Source organism: Prionailurus viverrinus, chromosome C1, assembly GCF_022837055.1.
Source record: "Prionailurus viverrinus isolate Anna chromosome C1, UM_Priviv_1.0, whole genome shotgun sequence".
NCBI lineage: Eukaryota > Metazoa > Chordata > Mammalia > Carnivora > Felidae > Prionailurus > Prionailurus viverrinus.
This window is the reverse complement of record NC_062568.1, coordinates 9,229,400-9,249,521: the sequence shown is the minus strand read 5'-3', so window position 1 is coordinate 9,249,521 and position 20,122 is coordinate 9,229,400. Positions and strand designations below refer to the sequence as shown.

The 20,122-nt window shown below is 46.9% G+C and overlaps 1 protein-coding gene across 1 annotated transcript in view; it reads right to left on the bottom strand.

Moving 5' to 3' along the window:
• Positions 1–548: 548 nt before the first annotated feature.
• Positions 549–20,122, bottom strand: part of SERPINE2 (serpin family E member 2) — a 62,814-nt gene continuing 43,240 nt past the window's right edge. The window contains exons 4-9 of the mRNA XM_047872060.1: positions 16,952–17,149; positions 8,728–8,926; positions 6,963–7,063; positions 5,005–5,091; positions 2,117–2,200; positions 549–713 (exon numbers count right to left, since the gene is read on the bottom strand). Of these exons, the coding sequence (XP_047728016.1) occupies positions 676–713; positions 2,117–2,200; positions 5,005–5,091; positions 6,963–7,063; positions 8,728–8,926; positions 16,952–17,149 (707 nt within the window). The 3' untranslated portion in view covers positions 549–675. The remainder of the gene's footprint in view (positions 714–2,116; positions 2,201–5,004; positions 5,092–6,962; positions 7,064–8,727; positions 8,927–16,951; positions 17,150–20,122) is intronic.

Genomic DNA, 20,122 nt, shown 5'->3' with positions numbered 1-20,122 from the left:
AATGCAAATCCAGAGAGTACAGACCAGTAGTGACAGGCACACTGCACAAGAGCAAACCTTGTCTAGCAAGACGTTAGTTTTTTAAACTTTATTTTAGTGAATACATGCATTATATAAAACAACAACAACAACAACAACAACAACACAAAGAGGCTAGAGATTTCACTATTTCTACCCCCAAAATAATGCTTACTATCAAGACTTTGGATGGGACCAAAACAAAAGAATTAAAAAGGCCGATAATATATATATTTTTTCATAAAAAAGTAAAAGCCACCATAAAATGTGTTGTGGGTTTTTTTCCCCCCATCACACTGATTACATTTCTTCTGAAATGCCACACGTGTAAACAGAACAAAACTCCTGAACTGGACAGTAAATACTCGGGAGGGTTAGCCTAGGTACCTGCTCAGTAGTTTAAAGCGTTTTTTAGACATTTTGAAGCCTTTCTATTCATTTGTCAGTACAGTGTTCCAGCCATCCTGCCCCTTTTTCCCTTTGATATATATCCCGGGACAAAAATGCTTGCATCATTGAGTCTCTGTTCCCAAGAACTAGTTTTGAAAAAGGAAGAAATGTACAAAAATATTTAACAGAACTATGAAAGGTGTAGGAAAGGAGTTTTCTTCGTCACAAAGTAGTCTTTGCTTTTGCATGGTTTCTTCTGTATACTCTTCACGGTTGGTTTATCTGCCCCATGAATAAGACAGCACCTATACAATTAAGGGGAAACAGAGCGTGACTCTATAAAAACCATTTCATAAAATAAGACAGAAGGCGCGTAAAATAAGGGATAGTCCCTAGAGCTGTCCAACACAACTTTCTGCAGTGATGGAAATGGTCTATAGTTTCATTGTCCAATATGGTAGCTACTAGTCACAGTGGCTATTGAGCCCTTGAAATATGGCTTAGCTAAGAAACTGAATTTTAATCTATGTTTCTTTTTTTTTTATGTTTATACATTTTTGAGAGAGACAGAGACAGAGCATGAGCAGGGGAGGGGCAGACAGAGAGGAAGACACAGGATCCAAAGCAGGCCCCAGGCTCTGAGTTGTCAGCACAGAACCCGATGCGGGGCTCGAACCCATGAACAGGAGATCACGACCTAAGCCGAAGTCAGACGCCCAACCAACTGAGCCACCCAGATGCCCCTAAAAGATAATTCATTTTAATTAATTAAAAGTTAAATAGCCACGTGTGGCTAGAGGCTCCCATATTGGACTTTGGTTCAGGAGAACACTAATTATGACATTAAAGATGCAGTGAGACAAAAGGATAAGGAACTTCTTGGTGTTACTGATTAAAAAAGGGGTAAATGCTGAAATGTACTTGTTTCTACTCTGAACAAACATGAAGCCAACCTCTCCACAAAGATAATCTTCTCCTTTTTTTTTTTAAAGCTTGAGAGAGAGAGAGAGAGAGAGAGAGAGAGAGGAGAAAAGGGAGAAAGCACAAGTTGGGGAGGGGCAGAGAGAGAGGGAGAGAATCCCAAGTAGGCTCCACACAGAGCCTATGCTGAGACCAATGTGGGGTTTGAACTCAGAAACTGTGAGATCATGCCCTGAGTCAAAATTGAGTCAGACGCTTAACCAGCTGAGCCACCCAGGTGCCCCCTTTACTTAATCCTCATAATTGTACTAAGAGGTAAGCACTATTGTTACCCACAGTTTCAAGACAAAAGCTAAAGCACAGAGCCAACTCTGAGCCTGTGACTTACAAAGCCAAGATTTATCGAATTAACAATCCTCAGGCCGGAACAACAGAGAGGGCTCATAGAGGTTGACGACGTGTGGTTTCTTATAAAATTGAACTACTACATTTATCAGAATATGGACCAAAAAATCAAAAGACATCAGAAACCCCCAAAAGGGCTGCAGAGCTCTATGTTAAAAACAAACCAACCAACAAATCTAAAATCAGCCTTCACAAGATTCCATCACACTCTGTAAACGCGGCCTGGATTTTCTTATCTCTTTAAGGTGGGCGGTTCTATTCTTCAGTGTTTGCATAACACAAGGGAGTGGAATTAGAACAGCAAGGTTGGATTTCACTAGGATTCTGGGGACCTTTCTGAATGTTAACAGCCAGTGAGCAACAGAAGGGAAGAATCACTTACCTGTGGGATTATGTCGGATGAAAAATAGAAAGGGTCTGTCTACTATAAACCAGGGAGGTGACGACCTTGCAATTAGAATCGCAGCTACAGGAAGAGAGAGAAAATGTGTTACACCCAGCGTGAGGCCAGCAGGGCAGCAGGCTGGCTGGATCTTCCATGCTGGAGTTCGGGGACACAATTCCCGTCCCTTGGGCTGGCCAGGTTAGAACAGGCCCAACGGTCACCATTTACGGAACACCTACCGTGGCCCAGGCCCTTTCCACTTGGGTGTCTCATTCAGTCTACACAAGTACCATCGTCCTTAACAAATGTACTTACTCCGTAGGCTTTTTACGAGGATTAAGTGGCATAAAAACTATTATAAGCTCTTAGAACAGTGCCTGCCACTGAACGACACCTAATGCATATTCACTGTTATTATTAGCTGTTTTGTATTCATACCGTCTGCCTTGCTGATGAAGGCCACTGGTCCTCTTAGCTCAGCCAAATCCCTTCTGTACACCCAGGCCCAGCTTAGCGTTCGACCGTTTTGTCTGTGACTTTTCCTTCGGTAGTTCTCCTTTGCGTGGTAACGGAGACCACTCACTCATCTGGGACCTGCGACCTCGTGTTGCTGTTCAACCCGTCGGGTGTAGACGCTCGACTTAGACAGCAAACCGTTTTAGGCCCAGAGTCCCAGTCATGCTTACTCTGCCAAACTTACCCGTGGCGGCTTCAGTTTTCTTGTTTTTTAATGTTTACTTATTTATTTTCAGAGAGAGAGCGAGTGCAGTGTGGCGAGGGGAGGGACAGAGCAGGGGAGAGAGAGAATCCCGAGCAGGCTCCACACTGTCGGCGCAGAGCCTGATGCGGGGCTTGATCTCACGAACCGAGCTGAGATCTCGAGCTGGACGCTTAACTGACTGAGCCACCCAGGTGCCCCATGGCCTGGGTTTTTTTTTTTTTTTCAACGTTTATTTATTTATTTTTTTGGGGGGGACAGAGAGAGACAGAGCATGAACGGGGGAGGGGCAGAGAGAGAGGGAGACACAGAATCGGAAACAGGCTCCAGGCTCCGAGCCATCAGCCCAGAGCCTGACGCGGGGCTCGAACTCACAGACCGCGAGATGGTGACCTGGCTGAAGTCGGACGCTTAACCGACTGCGCCACCCAGGCGCCCCGGTGGCCTGGGTTTAATAAGCTTGTCTCAAGGCCTCACAGGAGGGCAGGTGCCGGGCATCATGGCACTGCTTTTTCCGCGATGGCCCGGTTCCCTTCCTCAAACCCCACAAAGCGCTAATGGCTTGGGCTTAATGTCACAAAGGAAACATCTCCACTTATGTTGGGGAAAATCCCCCAACCCAGGGTGACTGAAAAGCAGTCAACGGTTAGCAGGTTAGCAGGTCTTCTGGACTGAACCGTATCCCCTCGAAATCCGTATGTTGAAGCCCTAACTCCCAAGGTATCGAAATCTGAATGAGGTCATGAAGGCGGGGCCCAAATCCAATGGCGCTGGTGTCCTCATAAGAAGATAGGGAGCCAGGAGGGATGTGCGTGTAAGACAAAAGGCCACGTGAGGACACAGGCAGAAAGCAGCCCTTGACCTTGGGCTTCCGGCCTCCAGAACTGTCAGACATAAACTTCTGCTGCTTAAGCCCCCCCAGTCTGTGGCCCCTTGCTATAGCAGCCCTGCTGACCGACCCAGCAGGGCTGGCCTCCTGGGCGTGTGACTGGGCAGTCACGCTCGCGAGAACCCCACACTCGGGTCAGGGCTCTGCTGCCCCTGTCTTGAAATTCTTAGCAAGTTTTCAGTAAGGGCTCCATATTCACATTTTGCACGGGGCCGTGCAAATTAACGTAGCCAGTCCTGATAGTTACACTAATTGGCAAAACTGGCCAATAACGGGCAGCATTCGGTTCTCACTTATCATCACCTAGAAGAGACAAAGGCATCTTGAGAATTCTAAGTGCTGTTATTCTAGGTCTTTGTTTTTAATGCTATTTTAAAGGATTACAAATTAAGTGTTTATTCTAGAAAGGCCATAAAGTGTCTATTCGGAGCATAAACGGTACCTTTTAACGACCAGAAATATGTGACCCAGTTACAAGCCTACTAGGATATTCACTTTATGAGTTTGCAGAGTTTGGCCAGACCTGTTTACCCCATCTCAGATGGATAATGAGGGGGTACAGAGACCAACCTAAGATCGCTCTATTTTCTCCTTCATCATATAAACCATGAGGAGAAAGCAGATGTGGAGGTTCTAATTATCAGAGGAGGCTGCACAGCCGTCCTGGGAATTCAACAGCTGCTTGCTAATTCTTCACTTCGTCCTGGATCCAACCTGGCTGCCTATTTCCCATGGCGAGTGGCTATTATTTTATGTTTCAATATGACGATTGGGTTTTCCTGCCAAGAAGAAGCCAGCATCTGCTTTAACCTTCCCAAGGGCAGGGGTCGGCAAACCATTGTCCCCAGGCCAGGTCTGAGGAGTCGGATCCTGCCTTTATAAATACATAAAGCTTTACTGGAACACAGCCGCGCCCATGGGCTTATATCCTCTGTCCTGCCTTCACACCACAATGGCAGCGTTGAGAAGTTGTGGCAGAGACAGGACCGCCCACGAGGCAGAAAACACACACTACCTAGCTCTTTACCAAAAAAACATATGGACTCTTGTCCCGGAGGAATTGCTCGCACCGAAGGGCTTTCCTTTACGAAACAGACTCTGAGCTTTGAGGGTGCAGGTCCTTAACCTGTCTAAATTCACCACTGTCACCTGGGGGGCAACCCACGGTGACCGGATGAAAACAGGGTTGGCTGCGTATCTGCTACGTTGATGGGTGGACCGCAGCACGCTCCCTCCCCCTGCACCCCAGCCGGTCCTGGCTCACGACCCAGTTCTTACTTGTTGCTGCTGAAGCTTTCGTTCCGTCTTCACTGACTTCAATTTTTGCTTTTTGCAAGATTTGAGAGACGTGAAGGTTTTCTGACCCTGTTTCCGGAAAATGAAACAAAAACAGCATTTATTTGATATGCGGGCCATCGGTTTGGCTGCGGGAGCGACTTCAAATCCATGGCAAATTCCAGTTCTTAAAAGGTGTCAGGAGAAGTGACCTCTTCTGGTCTGGTGACTGGAGGTTGTGGGAGGACTATCGACCTGCAGTGAGTTTCAATCTCTGCCAAGCGAACTGTGGTTTCGCTTCGGAGGAGGGACTCCCCTTCCCTGGATGTGTTAGTGCCTCTGTCAATTCAACTCTGATCGCTAAGGATTGTGTAAAACATAAATAAATAAAAAGAGCAGAGCTTTAAAAAAGGAAGTCCAGTTTTCCAGAAGAAACAAGGCAACAATATTATTTTTCAGTACAGAATGTCAGATCCAGGGAAGATTACAGAGGGGATTTACAGATGGGGAAACTGAGTGTTAAGAAATCTGTCCTCAAGTCTTACGGCTGGTTACTGGCAGAGTAAGTGCTCACTCTTCACCACAAAAGCCACTCATCTCATAGCCATATCAGTGAGAAGAGTGTGGAGGGTAAGAAGGGTTTGGAACCAGACTCAGAACTGCAACTGTGCCTCTAGAACCTTCTAGTGAATTAACTTTCCTTCTCAGCAGATTCTTATCGCTCCAGCGATACCCGCTGGCCGTAGCATTCGAGGAGAACACGAACGGAAGTTAACGCTAGCCTTGGTGGGACATGGGTCTGGATGCAAAGGGAAAAAGTGCTTTCTGTGTCCCCTGGTTTTCACCTGCATGGATGCTGGGCTCTAATACGGCCGATGGGGAATGAGAGGGGGACATCTGCAGGGCGCATGTCACCTGCGAGTTAAACATCACCCCTCAGGGGAACTTCAGGCACCTGGTCCTCCTTCGAGCACCCGCGAACTCCCATGGCCACTACGTGGTATGTAGACCACAGAAGAGAACCCCGAAGGGGAAAACAATGAAACAAGGCTAACTTCACTGGGCCGAGGAATCCTGTTAAAATGATTCTGATTCAGGAGGTCTGGCTGAGACCCAAGAGTGTGCCCTTGAAACAAGCTCCCAGGTGATGGTCATGCTGCTGGACCGGGGGCCAGAGTCCGGATTCCTGAGGACGAAAGAGCGTCAAAATATCCCTGTGGCTGCAAGTTCGCCAGGGACACAGTGTGGATGGAGCCCTAGGACGGGTACACAGGTGCTCGCCTGCAGGCCATCGAGATTGGTAATGAGCTTGTCGAGGGGGAAAACAGGAAAGGAGTACAAATAATGTTTAAGCCGTGACTTTTCTCTGGAAGGAGGCTGCTGTGCTCCAAATTAAAAAGACCAAGAACCGACTATTGAATATCACTCTGGGAAAAGGTGCATATATTGGCAAACGAGGTGATACGACACCAGCTGTGTCCTAGATGCTCTGGCAAAGAAAGCTTCTCATCAGACCCTTTGAATTCGCATGATCCCGGATTAATGGGCATTAACACACCTGGATATGGTGCATGCCTGTTATTGTTTGATGGAAGCAAGTATCTGAGAGTTCAAAAACCTTGATTTTTGCAAACACCGGGGAATCGTTTGCATTTGGAAGAGAAAGACTACTATCTAAGAGCTAAATTTTTAAGTAATGAAGACAATACACGAAGTGCTTGTTTAACGGTGTCGACTCACTCGGGCTTCACCTGAAACGTGCACGTGAAATGTGGGGACAGGTGATTTACGCTGATCTAAACGACGGAGGATGAGCGGCATCATTTGGTGACGAATCAGACTAAATCTGGGAGGGTTTCAGGGCAACACACTCCTAATTTTGACCTTTTCTTTCTGAACGAATCAGAGACCCAGTTTGTAACAGTCTTCAAGTTTCAGAATGGGGTTTAAATCGAACATACTTGTTATTTTCGAAAAATTTGCTCTTGATGGATCAAACATCTCGGTGATGCCGAGCACCTTCAGCGGCTCCTTCAGATCTGTTTGTGCTACCGCCGTGAACCTAGCAGGAAAGGAGAAAATAGGGGGAAATCATTACACCGTAAATGATGTAAGAGGGTGGAACCCGTGCCGGTGGGGAGACGTTGACAAAGCGATTCCTTTGTAAGTATGCTCTGAACACCAGTCTAAACTGTGTCTGAAGTTGCACTTCCAAGATTTAAGTTAGAGGACAAGTCATCTCTCGAGCACTTTGCTAGCAAAATGAGGACACCATGACAGGAAAGGGGGTGGTCACCCCCTCGTGTGCGACGGGCTTCCCCATTCCGGTACCTAGGCAGATCCGCTGAAGCACCCTCCCTTATGCTGATGGGGGGGGGTATCTGGAATACCCCCCCGAATATCTCCACTTTTCCCCCATTGCCAACTGAAGAGCCATCATCATGGCTGCTGTAAGAACCACCGTCCTTAGCGGGATTGGTCAAAAGAGAGGAGACACATTCCTGCTCACTCTTGTTGAGATTATGAAAGCATCTTACCGTTAAGACTGGAACAAACATTAGGAATAGGTGAGAACTTATGCTACGGGTGTTGGGGCGTAACCTTGGGTTTCTTGGATACTTGCGATCTATCTGGCCTTCCAGCCGTACATATGTAAATGTCAGTTAGTAAACCTATCGTCAGAGGATGTTTTACCAGGTTTTATCCCATCTGAGGGAAGAGCAAAGGGTAGGCGGGCAGACGGACTCCAATGATAATTTACCACTATTGTTGTGCTTTACCTATTACGTCATTCTGTAATGTACACTTACCATCTTATTCATTTACATCAAGCACTGCCGACATGAAGGCTCATTTCACACACGTACACACACACACACACACACATACACACACACACACACACATGCACACACACACACACACTCCTGGGAGGATTGCTAATACTTATTATGAATGGGCTTCTCTGATTACTTAACTCAGTGACTAGAGAAGTAAAAGCTTTTAGAACTGGAAGGTAGCTTTACCACCCCGAGACGTGGGTGCTTAAAAGCCCTGGACGCTGGTGGCACAATCACCAGTCAGGGGACGTTCGCTGCCTCTTTCATGGGTCTGGGTAAAGCATTCTTGGAGTTGACAGAAATTCAGGATTTGGGCAGAATTTAGGATGACTTTTCCCTTGGCTTCAAGTCATAACAGTTCAAATTCCACCAATATTACACTTTCAGGGTATAGTAATAAAAAAAAAACCTACCATAGATACTAATACAAGAATTCTGCCTGAATGGTTTCAAAATATTCCCTTACCACCTAGCTTTCAGACCTTGGCCTTCAGAAGCTTCCAGCTAAAACTTAAGAAGACTAACATGAAACTCCTCATCAAAACGCTACGAACCTTTACCGTGCCATTATACATGTATTTTTCAGTCTTGGGGACAAAACTAAATATGTTAAAAGCTCTCAAAATGGCATAAGGAGCTTGAGGTCAGAGGTCAGGCTGCCTTCTTTTCTTCTCCACTGTCATTATCCTGCCGTATGAAAGGCACAGGGATTGGAAAAAAAAAAAAAAAAGAAAGAAAGAAAAGCAAAAAGCTTCTCCAAAAGCAGACCCTTGTATTCTCTCCAGGCAATTTCTGCAAAATAAATCAGGCCTCACGACACGCCATGTCTTAGCCCCACGTTGTCTGGCACCTGACACAACCGCCATCAGGGACCGAGCGCTCTTACTTGGGCAAGATGACCTGTACCCTCTTGGGCACCATCGTGCTCATCCAGCTGTCTATGGTCTTGGTGCTGATGTGAGGGATGATGGCCGTCAGCGGGGTGGAGCTCTCCGTGGGCAGCGCGATCAGCATGCTGATGCTTTCTCCGTGGTAGGGCAGTTCGATGAAGTTGTACCATAAATCGTTGGGGGTGCTTGTAGACCCTAAAGAAATCAGAGGCAGGTTCAGTGCATCCCCTGATGACTTCTGAGAGGGGCAGGAGCGAGTGCTGATCACGTGGGTGGCCTCAGAGGGCAGAGAGCGGTTCCGTTTGGAAACTTCTCTTTTCCAAATATAGTTTCCTTAGAAAGACAAAGATAAGGACCGTTATTTCTTCTTTCCCCTGGTAAATAATTCCCTTTCTTCAGTTGAGATCTGTCTTAACAGAATGCCTTGGGGCGTCACCAAAAATTCCGTTGAGTGGAATTTAACTGGATCATGAGGCGCTTAGAATACAGTACTTTGCAAGAAGCTGACCCCTATCATGTGAATAAGAGAATGAATTTGGGCTGCCTGAGAACAGTTCTTTTGGCTGAGCCTATGTGAGCATGTGAAGAGGAAGGAGAAAGGGATGAACGGCTCCATTGTGTAGGAGCCACACCAGCCACTCCACCCCAACCCAACCCACGCCAACCCCCAACCACCCCAACACATTTACAATCTACAGCGTGCCCCGAGGTAGGGCACGCAGTCCTGTTTTACACCCGGGGGGCTGCGCTTACAGAAATTAAGTAACTTGCCAAGGGACACGTGGGCTAAGTGAGCAGTGGAGCCCCAGGACTCAGGCTCAGTATGTCTCATGCCAACAATGACCTTTGTAGTTCACTAACGCAACTCCCTATTCACAATTCACCCATTCTGGTCATTGTCCTTACGGCTTTTCGATACCTTATGGTATTTGTACTTACAAATAAAAGCCCGAGAACGATTTAGACCAGCGCTTCTCAAAATGTTGGTCTACAGAGCACCCGTCCTGCAGGACGCTCAGTAGACAGATTCCACACGGCACTGAATCGATTCTTCCTACGGATTCATAACAGACCCCAGTACCGTAAAGGCTCCGAGTCATTCTGAAGGAAAGAAAGCTGTTTGGCTTTCCGCAGGTTTCCCAAGCTAATTTGATCCTAGAACCCTCTCATCTCATGTGAAATATTCAAAATATTCAGCAACTGATCAGCACAACTGTGTGCGGACCGGTTGGAGCTGATGAAAGCACATTCATAAGGCACCCGGGCGGGGTCAGCCGGTTCAGCATCTGATTTCAGCTCAGGTCATGATCTCGTGGTGTGTGAGTTCAAGCCCTGTTATCGGGCTCTGTGCTGTCAGCTGAGAGCCTACTTGGGATTCTCTCTCTCTCTCTCTCTCTCTCTCTCTCTCTCTGCCCTGTCCTGCTTGCATGCTGTCAAAATAAATAAACTTGAAAAAAAAAAAAAGCTTCTAAAAAAGAAAGCGCACCCATGAAGGGTGCCAGCTGGGAGCCCAGCTCGGAGGGTACATGGTCCAGAGAGGCCCCGGCCTCCCCGGGAAAGAATATTCCACACAGCATGCCATAGGGTCCCGGGAAAACTTCCCATTAGGCATGTGATGCCAGTTATAAAAATTAACTAGGTGAATGGAAAGCCAGCATTTCTAGATTTCTGGCAGATTTCAGAAATGTTTTACTCAACACTTCAGCCTTTTTAAGAACGCGGTGACCTTGGTGAGGCACTTAACCTCTGTGTGCCTCTCGGTATGGAGAATGGAGATACCACGGATATTAAAAGTGTGTACCTCACAGGGTCGCCGTGACGGTTAAATGAGGAAAAATATGTAAGGTGCCTGACAGGGCGTGGCCTGTGGTGGGTGCCCATTGAACGCTGGCTCTCTCTACCTCCTCCCCCTTCTCTAAATGACCTAGAAGGACAACGTATTTAAGAAAACGAGAGGAAGCGAGCTTCTCTCGTGATTTTCACTTGTCTTCTCTTTGGGGACGACCTCCGCCAGTCACTGCATGTGAGACAGGGATCTTGGATAAGCCAGTTCTCCACGGGTGGAGGTTGCGGGGGGCGGCGAGAGGCACAGCCAACTTTCTTTGTCTTCGTTACATAACGAACACTTCTAGCTATAAAATACGGGAAAGAATAGCAAAGTTCTTAGAATACGTGACATGACAGGATGACATTTGAGTTTTTCCCTCTGGAAGAAAGCTGGGGGCAACTCGTGGAGCGCTCGGTACACCCGGTCCCCGGCCGGCTCCATTTGCCCGCGGGCCGTTCGGCAACCTTGTGGGGCCTGGCCGGCTGGGACAGGCGGGGACTGTCACTCAAGCCCGGTTCTGTCTCGGGGCTGCCTGAGAATCAAAGAGGGGATTTTTTTCACTTTCCTTTTACCTTGTGTAATAAGATGGTCTGGGCAGAAACCAGAAAATCAATGGGAGAGTCAGGACAAACATCACTTCCTAATGAGCCTTTTAATCTTCAAAGACAAGAGGAGGCCCCTACCTGTTTGAGAAGCTGTTTGGGAAATTCTAGGACTTAGGAAGCAGTTAGGAAATGGTTGCTCCAGGGCATGAAATAAGGACCTGGAGGCAGCCGTTAACCACTTCTAGACATGTTTACTGTTCTGATGGGAGGCAGTGGGGTCATGAATAATGAAAAGTGACGAGCCTGGGTGTTTTTGAGTCGGGAGACAGCTTCCACCTTCAGCAGTGAATCCGGTCTCCACCGAACACATCATTAACTGATCAGTAATACAAATAACCACTAACCACTTTGTACCCAGTCGCGCACATCTTGCCTGATGACTCATTTCTCCCTGGCCCCACTTCTGCTTCTGATCACAGGCGCTGATGGCACAGCGTTGGCTCGGATGCCCCTGGCCATACCTCTTCCGTTCTTCTTTGCTCCGTGGCTTGAGGAGACAGGGGACAAAAATAACATCTTGCCTTCCACCTGATCAGTAAAAGACAGCTTTCGCAGCATCGGCCCACAGAGGACAAGGGCTGAGGTTAAGCCCACGAGACCTGGAGTTCTAGGACCTGGGTTCAGATCCTGACTCTGAGACACTAGCTCTGGGACTTGGGCAAGTTGCTTAACTCCAAGTCTTAGTGTCTTTATCTATAAAATGGGATAACAGTGCCTGGCTTACAGAGTTGCTGGGAAAATTAGACGAGACAATACACACAGCACAGTGCTCAGCACAGAGGCTTGCACGTTGTAAAAACTTGCATCTACTGATGGAAGCAGCTTCGCACAGTACTTCTCGAGCGTTCGGTCACCGTTCAAACAGTCGAAACAGCACTGGTCCACCAAGAGACATCACACCTGCTGCAGAGGACACAGCTCCAGGGCAGAGTGAATCAAGCAAGGAAGGGGTATTTGGGAGCCTTGCGTCACAGCAGGGAGCCTGTCATTGTCCCAGATACCTTTCCATTAAAATGCCCCGCCCAGGCTCTCCATTCCTTAACATCTGGGAAGTCCACTGAGCGTTCTTTAATGGGGATGATACCGGAGGACATAAAAATGTGAATGGAGCAGTTTCATTCCTTCTAAACAGGAGGAAACAGATGAAAAGGGAAGACAAGTCTTTTCTCTCGGATGAGTAGGGATCAACAAATCCTTTCATGAGAGGTAACAGGCAAACGACCAAGTATTAGAAACATGGAGAAGATTTAGAAGATCCTGTCAGTGGTACTTTAGGGATGATCTAGATTTTCTGGAAAGGCCCCTAAAGTACTCTGATCCCTTCTTTAAATCCTACAAAAGGAGGAAGTAACTAGGCTCACTAAAACGTTAAGAACTCTTCTCGGCCTCTAACTTCAGAGGGAATATTTTAAATAGTGAATATCAGGAAAACTTCATACATGAAAACCTGTCCAGTTATCTCCTACTACAAGTAGCTTTATGGATTCCTGAGCTCTTGAGGAACTGTTTCAGCTACACTTCAGTCGAAACTGAAATGTACATTTGGAAACAAAAAAAACCACACCCACTGCACATAGCGGTCCATATTCTAGCTGACATGCAAAGGGGGTTTGGGGAGCGCTGATGGGGAAGAAAGTGTGGTTTAAGCAAGTTAGGTGAGTACAGGTGCCATTTGTTGAGCTAAAGAAGATGGCAGGAGAACCAGATGGGTGAGGGCAATAATATAATTCATCTATGGAACTAAAACTTAATAGACAACCACGTAGAGAGGTAATGTGGATAGGTAGGTATGAGTAGAAGCTGGAAATATACTGTGTATATTTATATACACATATATTTATACACAGTATATTACATATATACAGTATATATTACATATATACACATTATATTTATATACTATGTATATATATATATATATACACAGTATATATATATAGTGTATATATATATATACACACAGTATATTTTTATATATATATATATATATATATATATATATATATATATCTCCACACATATATACATATATATTTGGAAGTTTTTGTGGTCTTTTTTTTCCCCAAAATAAAGTCTTTAATGTCTAAATTCATAATCGTAAAATCAAAAGTTTGTAAGAACTTTTGACTCAGCAATTCCTATCCAAGGAAATTACCTTTATAAATTCTGACTCAGTTCTAAAGATTTAAGTACAAGAATGCTCACTGAGGTGTTTATTACAGGAAAAAAAGTAAATGGCGACCCGTAGGATATTATAATGAATTTATGCCATGGAATATTCTGCAGCTGGTAAAAGGATCAAATAAATCCACATGAATTCACATAGTTTTCCATGATTTACTGTCTAATGTATGAAGCATATTACAGTGTAATCCTCCATATGCAAAAAAGTTTCATAGACATATTTTGCACCTGCACAGAAAAGGTCTCAAATAATACACCTACCACTTAATAGGGTTTTTTATGCTGGGAAATGGGATTATAGGAGAACATTTACTTTCTGCCTCATTATGTTTTATTTGTAGATTTTGCAATGAGCAAAATCTTCCTTTAAAAAAAGACTGCAAGGCCTTTTTTTTTTTTTTTGACTTTTAAATTAGAAGAATTTCTATCCTCAAATGGCTTACACTTTATGGGATACAGTCAGAAGAGTTTCCCCCTCCTAGTTTCCACCCTGTCTCCGTAATGCTACTAAATGAATCTTCTCAGAGATCTTGATGGCATCTTGCCGGGGGCAGGTCAGGAAGGGAGAGGGTTGGAATGGCAACGCTTCCACAAGGTGACCGAGGCGGCTTGGTGAGGCCCAGCACACGTGTGACAGGTGGCTGCAGAGGTCGCGTGAGTGGGCAGGGAGGCCTCTGAGCTCACTGGTGGCCTGTCTCAGCCGCAACCGCCACGTTGTGAGCGCTGGCCGGTCGTGCTGGCCAGACCGACGACAGGCAGAAAGTGGGTGACCAACTAAGCGGTCTGCGGTCGTGAAAACAAACACCAGCTGTGCTTTCTTCAGAGGCCACAAGACACAAGACAAATCTGCCCTGTCGTACTGCAAAAAGGCACCGTGCTGGCCAAGGAGGGAAACCAGGGCGACACAGGGCCATCCTTGTGCCGTGGCAGGGCCCAGGACAGGAGCCAGGTTCCAATCCCAGGTTCCTCCACAGCAGCCCCATCTTTGGCACGGGGAGCGGGGCAAGAAGGATGGCAGCCGTTTTCCAGGGTTTGGGGTGAGGGAACGAGAACCGTGGAGAGAAGGCTGACTTCCACCTTCTGTCCTGAATTCAGGGCAGGTCAGTAAGGGGGCAGGACACCAGGCTGGGTCACAGGAGCACTTCTAAAGCACGGGCAGAGTGCAGCGAAACCGCTAAGCACAGTCCCTTGTGCTACAAACAGTGGGGCACCATCACCAGCCGTAGGCTGGCAGGGGCGAGGGAAGCATGGTGACCCAGGGAGAAAGCCCCCCTGAGCACCCCTGCTGACAGGAGCCCCGGGGACCGCAGGGAGGGCCGGGAAGTCAAGGCCCCAAGTCGCCTCACCTGCAAGCTCCCCCCACAGCCAACTGGATGGGAGGCAAGGGAGCCCACACATGCAGCCTCCGGGGGGGGGGGGGGGCGCTCGGGAAGGTGGAGGGAAGACAGCCAGCTCACCTTGGTTCGACAGCGTTCCAGTCGTTGAGGAAAAGTACATTTACGCACTGCTCTCTGTAATGTGCACACGTGTGCTCTGAGACAAATCGGTTCTTAATGGAAAAGCTACTCGCATATGCAACTCCCTCTCTAGGAACCTATTATATACTCAAGAAAACACGTTACACTCCCGCAAACACACACACAGTAGCGTTTCATAGGAATGTCTATAGGATCCTTGCGTTTTAACCTTGAACTACTGACATTTATTTTCCAGCAACAGAGATATACAGTAATTGAGGCCCTTTACTTTTTTTTTTTTTAATTTGAGAGAGAGAGCAAGCGGGGTAGAGGCAGAAAGAGAGAGAGAGAGAGAGAGAGAGAGAGAGAGAGAGGGAGAGAGAGAGAATCCCAAGCAGACTCCACACCGTCAACGCAGAGCCCAATGTGGGGCTCGATCTCACAAATCGCAAGATCATGAACTAAGCAGAAACCAAGAGTTGGACGTTTAACCGACTGAGCCACCCAGGCCCCTCCCTTTTTTTTTATTAGAACAGAGAATGCGTATAAAGATTGACCTAAAAGAAAACAGCTTTGCTTCAGAGAAGAGTTGGTAGCCATGTTAGTGTTCTGATGAAGTCTTCCTGGCAACACAGGCCGGGAGCAGGGAGGGCTGGGGGGCCGACGGGAAGGAGGGAATGACTTTTGGGCCAAAAGAGCCTTTTATTATTCTCAGTTGCTGAGCACGTTATCTTTCTGCAGGGCTTTCAAATACATATTATCTTTAAAAAAAAAACAAACCCACATTTGAGTGAATGCCAAAATTTTACCTAGAAGCTGAATGGTAAGAAGGAAAGTGACTTTATTTACTGCCTTCTTCACCTAAGTCATTCCTTAATTTAGAGAATTACGCAGCTGACACAATACTGAGCGGTGCCTGAAGCGAGCGTATGCAAAGGTGATACCTGGGGGCCCGCACGTTCAGGTACAGATCGGAGGCATAAAGGCTAAGTTGCAGAGGAAAAAGATGAATTTAAATTGGCTCACAAATGCTTCAATGAAACCAGGCTTAGAAAACAATCACCAGGCTTCATCTATCAGTGCTGCGGCAATGACAGCAGGGCTCGGTCATTGTTTTCCTGACTGTAAAACTGATACAGGCTTGGGCGCCCGGGGGGCTCAGTCGGTGGAGCCTCTGGCTTCGGCTCAGGTTGGGATCTCACCGCTTGCGGGTTCGAGCCCCGCACCGGGCTCTGTGCTGACAGCTCGGAGCCTGGAGCCTGCTTCGGATTCTGTGTCTCCCTCTCTCTCTCTCTCCCCCTCCCCCACTCACGTGCGCGCGCGCTCTCTCTCTCTCTCTCTCTCTCTCTCTCCAAAATAAACAAACATTAAGAAAAAAATTAAAACTGATACAGGCTTGTTTTAAAAAGTTTCAAATTCAAATAAAGAAAAATAATCACTTGAAACACTACCACTGTTGACATTTTATTAAACACCCTGCAAGACACGTCTCTACAGATGGATGGATATATAGAAAGCATTTTACGTAAATGTGATGAATCAACATCTGTTGTACTAGAACTTGTTTTCTGAAATCAGCAACATATTGTATCATCTTTCCACTTTTGTAAAGCTGTTTATCATGTACGTTCCACTATATGTACATATCTGGCTTTTATTTATTTGCTGAGGTGAGATTATCTTCAGAGTAGAAGTTCCTCAATGCAACATGGTCTTCTAGGAAGTCCCCCGCCCCACATCTCTTTCCGCCCACAGTGACCAGGGCAGCCATGTCTTCCCCACCATGAGAGCCACCACTGGGCTTTGTCAATCTTTGCAATTTTTGCTAATCGGGTAAGTGAAAAAGAAATCTAATTTTTACTTGTATTTCTAATTTGGTAACGTAAGATGGTGATGACTTTGTAACGTTTTCATGCGCTTTATGCCTCTTCCCATCTCGTATTTTGTGACCTGTCCTCTGAACATTCAACCTAAGAGCCTGTATATTATATATTAATACATAACCCTTGTAAATAATACAAAACCTTACCAGGAACTTTAAAAACATCCTGCCCTCCTCTCTCCCACCCTTTTAGAAAAATAAAAGTCAGATTTGCTCTCGGACTAAGTGAAAGCACTCTCAGCGCCCTGCCAAGCATACACTTACCGCATCGGAACACGGAGAGCTGGGCCAGCATGGGCACTTGGTAGGACTTCCCATCAGCCGTCACAAACGTGCGTTTCTTTGTGTTCTCAGGTTGGAACCGCGATTTCCACAAACCCTTAAAATACACGGCATTGACCAGGACCAGTCTGGTGAGTGCACCATCGATGAGATTTGGGGAGAGCAGATTGTCGATCATACCTGAGAAGTCACGGAACAAGCAAGGGAAAAATTCAGGATTGGCAGTCTATTTGAGGGCAAAAGGCAGTGTGGGATCACGGACAGTGAAAAATCAAAGGAATCTTTAAAACACTTTAAAAAGGAAATATTTACAACACCCTTTTTGTACCTTCTCATGTTCTTCTCGCTAAAAATGAAAGCCGAACAGTTAAGGCTAAAATCTGAGAATCCATAAAGACTTTCAATATCCTTTATTTGGAGGTTACCAGACTTTTCCTTAAGAAATTCTTTTACAACGAATTCCCCACAAACTCCACGGTTTAGAAAATTTCACTCGCCTAAATGATTAATTAACGATGAATTTCTCTGTTTGCTAATAACTGGCGTGAATGACTGCCAAGGAGGGTTTTCGATGGGCACAAGATAGGCACAAGGTATGCAGTTGTTGTCTGAACCACCGGGTAGATTTAATGCCGGTCAAAAACCAACCTCTTCGACCTGTGCGATCTGATTGAGGGTAAAGGCTGAATTTCTCCTGAAGTTTTAGAAACGATGGGCATTTGGAATCCCTGATGCCACAAGGCCTCACAGCTACTTTAAAGAAGGGCTGGAGGGGCACCCGGGTGGCTCAGTCGGTTAAGCGTCTGACTTCGGCTCAGGTCGTGATCTCACAGTTCATGAGTCCGAACCCCAAGTTGGGCTCTGCGCTGACAGCACTGGAGCCTACTTGGAATTCTCTCCCTCCCTCTCTGCCCCTCCCCTGCTCACACTCTCTCAAAAATGAATAAATTAAAAAAAAAAAGAAAAAAAGGGCTGGATCTAAAAATCAGTGTCGGGGCGCCTGGGTGGCGCAGTCGGTTAAGCGTCCGACTTCAGCCAGGTCACGATCTCGAGGTCCGTGAGTTCGGGCCCCGCGTCGGGCTCTGGGCTGATGGCTCGGAGCCGGGAGCCTGTTTCCGATTCTGTGTCTCCCTCTCTCTCTGCCCCTCCCCCGTTCATGCTCTGTCTCTCTCTGTCCCAAAAATAAATAAAAAATGTTGAAAAAAAAATTAAAAATCAGTGTCTACATTTATGAGTTACGGACTGAGCGAGGTGTAATATTACAGAGAAGCAAGGAAATAGCGTCTGTTCTAGAAGGCCTCCCAGTCTTGAGGGGAAATTCACTCCACAAAATGTAGAAGACCATCTGTCTTGATTGTGTTAGGAGTGAAGGAGCAGACAACCGCTCTAGTTTCAGAACATTCTTTGAGGCCACGAGGATCCTTCCTGAGTGCTATCTGTACTTGACGGTTTGGGTTTTCGTTAACGTACCTTTTGCTCCATCTCTGAAGATCCAGCTGTGCGTTTACGAGGGGTCACTGATACCCGAAGTGATGAAAAATTAGTTCAGAAATTCACTGTAGCTTTTGGCCTTAGCATATTTAAAAAATACATAGTGCCGTAATGTAAATGCTAGTTGTAATTCTTTAAATGGTGAGAGTAAAATCAATAGTTTCTGAAGAAGCAAAAAGGTCTAATTCAGCAGAGAGAGCTTTAAGTCTGTCTGTCTGTCTGTCTGTCTATCTATTTATTTATTGGGGGGAGGGGAGAGAGTGAGGGAGACAGAGGATCCAAAGCAGGCTCTGTGCCAACAGTAGAGAGCCCAATGAGGGGCTCGAACTCACGAACCACGAGATCACGACCTGAGCCAGAGTCGGATGCTTAACCAACGGAGCCACCCGGGTGCCCCGAGAGCTTTAAGTCCTTTTAGATGATGTTCAAGAAGACGCGGATGTGCAATAAACGAATGTTTGGATAAGTCGTGGTAAAGACGCGCACCCAGAGGTTTCCCAGACCCCAGAGGGCTCCGTAAGTTTCATCACGACTCCTTTCTTACACAAGGGGGCACCAACGCTAAGTCAGGACCTGAAGGAAGATACACAGGCCATGAACGGCCATCATTCGACGCAAGGGCGGCCTCCGTCTTGTGGGAAGTTAGAGCTCTGTGCTTCAGCCACTGCAAGCACCTTAGAGCTCCTGACAGTGAGGGCTGTGTCTTGCCTTTGCTGGGAACATCACCCAGTCCAACCCCTTTGTGCCTTTAGGACACAGCTCACTCTCTACCTGTAGTAAATGTCCTCTGACCCTCCTCCCCAACTCCCAGGAGTTTCCATAAAGCTCAACACTCGCTGCTGCCATACCCGAGGTATTTTGTGCCGGCCGAATTTAACGTGTCTCTCTCCCCGAGCTGAACCATCAAGTGCGCCAGAGCAAGGACCCTGTCGTTCACTTTTGAAACATCAAGCCTGGCTCAGGGCACCCGGGTGGCCCAGTCGGTGGACAATCAGACCTCGGCTCAGGTCATGATCTCGCAGTCTGTGGGTTCAGGCCCCGCGTCAGGCTCTGCACTGACGATACAGAGCCTGCTTGGGATTCTCTCGCTCCCTGCCCCTCTCCCACTTGCACGTGCTCTCTCTCACTCTCGAAACAACAAATAAATTTTGTTAAAAGAATCGAGCCTAGCTCTATGTTCGGCACACGATCAGTGCTCAACACGTGTCTAAAGAAGTCCCCTCAGCCCTTTTTGTGGTCATTATGGTAAATAAAGCCTCTGACTGCCACCTGTAGGACTAAGATATGATACGGGGGCATGAAGAAATATGAAGCAACGATAAAAAGGTAAGGAACGCATGGTTAGAAGGAGGCCCACGAGGGGCTTGCCATGGCTAACTGCACACGGTGAACGTGCATCACCCGGCCACCCACCCATGCGCCTACTCGGCCACACAGCCACCCACCTACCCACCCACCCATCCGTCGATGCACCACCCCTCCATCCGCTCCTGGATGCCCACCTGCCATGTGCCAAGTGCTCTTCTAGGTAAGAAAACAAACAAAAAGCCCCGCCTTCAAAAAGCTACGGAGAAGACAGAGGTGGATGGAGGCTGGCAGAAATGGCTCGGAAAAGTGTATGCAACAGGAAGAAACACCTCGAAGTAGAAGCGAGGCCATATG